The 7,661-nt window shown below is 39.3% G+C and overlaps 1 protein-coding gene across 1 annotated transcript; it reads left to right on the top strand.

Moving 5' to 3' along the window:
- Window positions 1–4,628: 4,628 nt before the first annotated feature.
- MELLADRAFT_57672 (uncharacterized protein) lies at window positions 4,629–5,861 on the top strand (the record flags this gene model as incomplete). Its single annotated transcript, XM_007416536.1, has 3 exons — window positions 4,629–4,753; window positions 4,830–5,581; window positions 5,645–5,861. Coding segments are annotated over 2 exons (489 nt in total), but the record flags the coding sequence as incomplete, so codon positions are not given.
- Window positions 5,862–7,661: the final 1,800 nt, after the last annotated feature.

The following is a 7,661-nucleotide window of genomic DNA, read 5'->3' as shown; positions in this document are numbered from 1 at the left end:
GTTGATGTTTTGACACATCTGTAAAATGCCCCTGGACAAGGGCTTAGCATTCAATGCTAGGTCTGGGATCAAGTCAGACAAACAATGCATGATGTATGATTTTGCAAACAAGGCCAACAGATCCAACAAGTGACATCCTTTAATCATAGGAAAAAACCTTAAGAGCCCGTTCGGCTGGATTTCGAAAAAATCATCACACAAAAACGATTTTTCGATCTGCCCCTTGAAAAGGGGCAGATTGAAAAACTCAAAATTTGGCTTTTTCGTTTACCAAACAGTCGACCAAATTGGACAACAAAAAATCGAAATGGAGGGGCAAATGAGCCCAAAAACTCTTTTTGGTCTCAGAAACAGCCCTGAGGCTGTTTTTCAAAAGTGAAGATTTTTTGATCAAATACCGTATTTGGGTATGGATCAAATACGGTTTCCGAACGCCGGTGTTTTTGGCAAAAGCCAAATACGTTTTTGACCCAAATATCGTATTTGGCTTTGGTGGAGTATTTGGCCAAATACAATATTTGGAACCCACCCGAACGGGCCCTAAGCCTGTCTGCTTTCAAGGAGAGACAGGTGAGAAACTTGAATTTTACTATTGGAACAACACAAAAGCCTGGATGCAGACCATAATTTTTGGCCAGGGATTGAATCCTGGGACCAAGAGCTGAGATTGGAGGGCCACAAGATCTTACTTCTTGTTGATAAATTTTCTGGTCACTCAGTCAACCCAAACAACCCCTTGACAAACATTTGCCTGGAATTCTTTGCACCAAATCTTACATCACATTTCCAACCACTTAATGCAGGTATCATTGCCAATCTCAAGTTTTAATATTGATCAGAATTTATTAAATATGCAATTGATTGTTTTGAGCTCCAAATCCCAATTGGTGAGATTTACAAAATTCATCAACTCAATGCTATGAAATTGGCTTCCAAGGCCTGGTTGAGGGTCTCCAACATGGTACTCTCAAACTGCTGGAGAAAGTTGTACATCCTGTCTGCTCAAAATCTCAATGGATCAGTCAAGGCTCAAGGCATTCATTCCCATCCTAATCCAGATCCCTTGATCAATGACCAAGCTAGAGACACTTTAAGATCCAACTTAGAAAATCTTGAAACTTTGAATCTTGTCCATAAACCAAATCAAATGTCACTCTTGGAACTCCTCCTTTTTTGAACATTTCATCTCAAAATCAAAAAACAATAATGAAATAAAAATAGAAAATGGACTTGCTCCTAGGTTTCTCATTGATCAAGCCCCAGAGCACAGTGCTGGAATTCCAAGAAAACATTGAAAAAAGGAATAGGTGGATGGCCCACCCAGCTCCACAGCACTCATTGGCTCCTCAAACTTAAATGAGTTTTGCAGTAGGGAATGGGTTTTTCAGATGGATCAGACATTTATTTGGTCTTGACCTCTTCAACTATAGCATATGATTTATGGCTCAGATGTACAGTGCAGGATGGATTGATTATCTGATCTACTCTCAATCATGCTCCCAGCCTAGGTCATGTTCACACCAACACCACCAACATATTTACCTCGGATTTTTCAATCCAAGGTATTATTGGATTCCAAACCTCGGACAGAATCTGTCCAAGGTTTTGATCCGAGGCACTTCTCAGCGCAGAAGATTACCTCAGACAAAAACCTCAGAAAACCTTGGACAAGGTCTGTCCAAGGATTTACCTCTGATGATGCCTTGGATTCTGCAACCCAAGGCATCTATGTTGGTAGTGCAAGGAACCTATTTAATGCTGGTAGATATACTAAACACTACCAACCTAAAGTAATTTTCATGTAGCAAAAGTGATAGTGTTCAGTGCAAGAAATGATTGAAAATGCATTATATCTGCATTAAATCAGCCTCTCCATCATCCAATGCAACAAATGTAATCATTCTTTCTGTGGGAAAATTGTGAAAGACAAAAGACTGCCTAGATTGTCTTCCAAAGCTCATACAGGTATCTTTTTGCAGAATGGATCACAAATCTATACCTGTAAATATTACACATTATCCCCAAGTGGGAATGGGAAAATGATTGAGAGTATAGTTTGTCATGAAAAGATCTACCACTGCACACCTGAGCCATAAGACCCACACTATGTATGTGCAGCAGACTAAGGGAATGTGTGGATATCATGTACATACGATCTACTCAGTTATCTTATCATTTGAATAATTGGATCATATGTAATACACCCTGTAACCTTTTTCAGCTTGACAAAAGCAACCCTGCCCCAGCAAGGCATTGCATGCTGTGTTGTGTCTGTGTTGTGGTTTTTCTGACCACACCACAACATGGAATCAAATTCTAGGTTGTGGCTTGACCTGCTGTGCAACAAGATCTGTCAAATCAATGTTTTTTTGGGCCACAACAACATTTGTTGCATTGCTGCCCCAAAAAAATACAATTTGACGTTTTTTTGGCGCTGTTGCGCCTGTTGTGTTGTACAACGGTCAAGGTGCCGCACAACCTGACCTCACCTTTTTTTGTTGAGGTACCTACCGCAACACAGTGTCTAATTCTGGTTTTTTATTGCGTGTTGCAGAGCAACACACCAAAAAAACATGTGGGTTGCGGCACAGTGCCTTGCTGGCACAGGGTTGACAAAAGCATTCCAAAAATTGACTTGTACATATTTACATTGACTCCAAGCTTTGACAAAATTCCATCAAATAAAGTTCTTGTAACACCCTTTCTGTTGCTGACAGATGGTTTCAAGAATATTGCCTGAGGAGCTATAAAGGTATGTATATGTCATCAAGTTTTGAGACAAGTTTGTGAAAGTGAAAAAAGTTACATGATGTATCACATATGATTTACTTATGGCTTAGATGAACAGACCTGTATGCACATGATAGTTACCTGTTTACTCTACCTGCTGCACATACGTAATGTGGGTGTTATGGCTCAGGTGTGCAGTGATAGATCCTTTTATGACACACTTTACTCTTAATCATTTCATCACTGCCTCTTGGGGATCATGTATAATGTTTACAGTAAAATATACAAGAGTTTATTTCTACAAAAAATGGATATGGATAATAGACCAACCCAAGTTTCTCACCTTTTTGGTGGTCTTCTACATTTTATAATGTCTTGGAAAAAACACTCCTTCTTATGTAAAAATCCTTAAGAAAAAGATAGAAAAACTTGTTGCTGGAATGAGGTTGTGTGTATATTTAGAGACCTGTTCTTAGCAAAGTAATTTGATTTTTTTTCAACAAATTATGATTTTTTGATTGTTTGATGTTCACCCCTACACCAATCTAGACAGAAAGTGGTGGCCATCAGGAATTCTCAGTCATTCCACCAAGATACTCAGAGAATTCTTGATGTTCTTGTTAAGGTCTGTGTGCCAGTACTGGGTTTGAGGATAGCTAGGGGAAGAAGGCTAATTGTTCTTGTTCTTAGGCTTGGAAATATGATTTTGGTGGGTTCTTTTTCATGATTAGGATGTTGATCAGTTTGATTTTTAGGAAATCAATCTTGAAGAGATGTGGATTGAATTGATGGAAAGTACGCTATGGGAGAAATTCTTGGCCAAATATGATGGGGGTCAATATCTGAAGAGAGGTGTGGGCGGATAGCTGGTAAGAAGTCTGGGTTGATATTTTGGCAAGACAATAGTGGCTCTCAAACCTGACCCAGTTTCAAAAAACCCGGTTGCCCCAGTGGAATTTTTGGCTGGAAGCTGTCAACAAATGTCAACTTGATACACAAAGTTACTGCCAAAAAACAACTGGGTCAACTGGGTTTTTTGAAAACCAGGGCAGGTTTGAGAGCCACTAATGTGAATGGATCAAGTTGTTGTTTGGTGGAGTCTGAGAAGACTCTGTTGCATAGATTACAAACAAACAGGTGTGCATAAAGTTTACAAAATCAAGTTGAAAAACATCTGGGAATGTTTCTGGACATCCCTTCTGGACAAACTTTTGGGACCAAAACATGAGTTTTGAATGCCCCCAAAATGGAATGTTATACACAAAGAAATGTTTCTGAATCCCAGTAGCCCTGTGTCTTTTATTTTTATTTTTGTTTTTATTTTTGTTCTTGTTTTTGTTCTTGTTTTTTTTTGTGTTTGTTCTTGTTTTTTGGGGGGTCAGAATTCCAGAAAACAGGTTATGTATGTAAGCCAAGAGGGGATCATTTGGGAACTCTTTGACAAGTGACCAGAGAAAGGGGAATTTCGAGGTGAGGTACAGTAGAAGCATTCCTGAATCCTGGGTGGTATGATGACTGATTGGTTAGTATTCACCAAAGGAAGAGTGGCCATTGATGAATAATTGAGGAGAGTACGAAGGGAAGTGTGATTTGGGTTGATGTTTGAAGTGAGTCTTGACACGTCTCAGTTGATATTGCGGATCAGTCCAAACTCGATGAATTGAAGTTGAAGAGAGTCTCTTTCTCTTTCTCTAACTCATCAATCATCATCCATCATCAAATGAATCTCAATTTATTATTCTTCTTCTTCTCATTATCAAGAACTTCAACTTCAACTACCGATCATCAACACCAATCTAACTCATGGCCAATCACTTCACCATTCATCTCAAAGCCTTATCCAACTTGTTCTGCTCAACTTAATCATCACCATAAATCATCATCATCAAATTCAATCTCATCATCAACCATCCAAGAATCAATCATCGAAAATCAAGAAGCAATCTGTCCTCATGGTCCTTCTTTACCAAAACTACTTAGCTTTTCTGAATGGAAAGCACGTGATTCAAATCGAAAATATCATATCAATCGACATTCATCAGTTTCGATCATCAATCATTCATCTTCTTCAACTGATCCTAATCTCATTCACAATCCAGCTATCATCTCAAAATCAATTCAAAACACTTCTAATTCCAGTTCGACTTCATCTCCTCAATCCAATCAATCTCATTCTACTTATTCAACTTTCGATCTTCATCACTCAAACTCTTCAAATCATCAACAAGACAAACTGAATCTCAATTCAAATCTCTCTCATCCTACTCCATCTCAGCCTTTTCTTAATCTCAATTCGACTTCTGCCTCATCTTCAATCACAACAAATCCTGATCAGGATCCTGCTAATTCTTCAACCCAATCGGATTTCCTAGAAGCTCCATTACCTTTGTCTACATCCGATCAAGAACACCTCTATCACCCTGATCCATACACTGGAACTGGTACAGATCAAGATCCACTCAACACACTCTCATCTCGTACCAACTATGCATCTTTTGATTGTTCAGCTTCGATTCATCGATCATCCAAATCATCTAAATCAGCTTCTTCTATTCTAAATGAGAAGAAAGATAAATATATGCTCACACCTTGTCGAGCTCCCAATCAATCTAAAAAGAATAAATCTAATCGATCATCTACTGATCCAACTCATTCAGATTCAAACTTTGTGATCTTTGAACTTTGTGATGAGATTGAAATCGATCATGTGGTATTGGCTAATTATGAATTCTTTAGTTCAATGTATAAGCTCATCAGAATCACTGTTTCTAATAGTGGACTGGAAGGCGCTGGTGGGATTAAATGGGTAGAGGTGGGACTATTTAAAACTAGGAATGTAAGAGGAATTCAGGTTAGTCAAATTCAATCTCTATCTTGGTATCCATAGATGGTTTGATACAATTCATCTTCTTAGGTATTTCCAATCAAACATCTCAAGGGATTTTACAGATATGTTCGCTTAGATTTCTTGTCCCATTATGGTTCCGAATATTTTTGTCCTCTCTCCTTGGTGAGAATCTATGGTCTCACTCAGATTGATGCCTATCGTCGTGATGAAGAACTCGAAAGAAGAAGACAATTGGAACTTAAAGAATTTGAAGATGATTTACAAGATCATGAAGAAGAAATGTATCCTGATCCACTCTTTCAAGCTTCCATCTTTGAACTTGATCCTAAACCCATCAAATCGAAATCCGATGAACCTTTTGGCTTACCCAACGATGAAGCACTTCAACCGCCCGTAGCAGAATCCGAACCTGGCTCTTCACCTGTAGTCATCGACTTCACCTCGAATGATCACTCTCAGCCTAATGATGAGATTGTGAAACAAGGAGCAACTCAGGCAGACGTACCAATCACCCCAAGCACGGAAACATCGGGGCCCATCATTCAAGATGTCAATGCCACATCTCAAACCCAGCATGGCGATCGTTTACTAGGATCGAATAATGACACCCTCAAGGCAATGGCATCTGATTCTGAAGTTGTCCATAGAATCAAGGATTCTCCAGCTCCAGAAACTATATCTATCGATGACTCGGTGGCAGGAGTTGTTAGTCCTACTCCAAGTGAGCACGCTTCACAGGATAAAGTGTTGGTAACGGGAGAAGCATTGAAAACTTCACGGAATGAAAGCAAGGGAAATAAAACGACGCCAGCTCAGAAGCAGATAGTTCCTTCTCACGATCTTATTCCTCTCAATCAAGTTCCAGTTCAGAAGGATCATAGACCTGCAGAATCAATTCGAAATGCTTCTTCCTCTCACTCATCTCCTCCAGCTACTGAATCCAGACCACATCATACCGATCTTCCAATCAATTCCGCTGGATCGGCATCTACTTATAGACCAACAGTGGCCCTACCGAATCCCATTCTGACCCGAACTCTACCCAGTAGCGATAAAGTAGGACCGAATGGAAGTGGGACGACTACCCAAGGTTCTGAATCTATTTTTGGTCAAATCATGAAACGGCTCAATCATCTTGAAAGTAACCTTGACCTCACATTAAAGTACGTAGAAGAGCAAGTTAGGCTATTAGAGATTTGGATCATGAGATTAGATCGAAGATTTAATAACTATGATTCTATGGTAAGTCTCACGTTCACTCAATTCCTTCTCAACTATCAATGAACACTAAGTTTGGTTTTCGGGTTCTTTTAGCTTAAAACACAAGAAGCGAAATACAAGAAAAGTATTATTGAGATGAACACGATGAAGTTAAAGTTATCGATCGAAAGAAATACTATTGCACATCAAATCAATGCGTTGAATTCGTCTATCACCTTGATCAAATGTTTTGGAATGGTTCAATTTATAAGTCTTTTGATCATCTTAATCTTCTTAGGTCTTACACGATTTCAACATCGTCCTCCTATTCGTCGGTCTAAGCTTAGTAAACCTACCAGGTTAAACTTTGAACCACTTACAAGTCCATCGATCAACCGGAAAACCGAACACTCACGACGATCATTCTTAGCGGTCAAACAAGGTGTGATGCCAACTAAATCACGTTTGGCGGCTGAACCGATGTATCGAAGAGTCACCTCGCCTATTACTACTATGAAAAAACTACCACCTTCACGGTTCTTACCGAATGAGAATCAATCCAAGAGACTTATGGTTTCAGGATCGGAGAGTGAAGATGGTGGATCAGAGAATCGAAGTATGAGTAGTCATATGGATTGGACTACTGAATGTGGTAGTAGTGCTGGTGAAGGAAATGGTGATGGATTAGAAGAGTTTAAGATTGAAGAGAAGATGGAAGTTCCAGAGGTGTTGATTGGTAGAAGAAAGATAAGGAGGAGATCGTCTGTTGCTTCAATGGATCCTACTTCAGCAGTTGGATCTCAATCGATTGGAAGTAGTTCTAGTTTAGGAACAGATCAAAGAACTTTAGAGAGGGATCTTCAAAGGCCAAGTTGAGTGCGAA

Source organism: Melampsora larici-populina (assembly GCF_000204055.1).
Source record: "Melampsora larici-populina 98AG31 unplaced genomic scaffold MELLAscaffold_61, whole genome shotgun sequence".
In the NCBI taxonomy this organism is placed as follows: domain Eukaryota; kingdom Fungi; phylum Basidiomycota; class Pucciniomycetes; order Pucciniales; family Melampsoraceae; genus Melampsora; species Melampsora laricis-populina.
The sequence above is the reverse complement of the archived record's forward strand: the minus strand, read 5'-3'. Positions and strand labels throughout refer to the sequence as shown.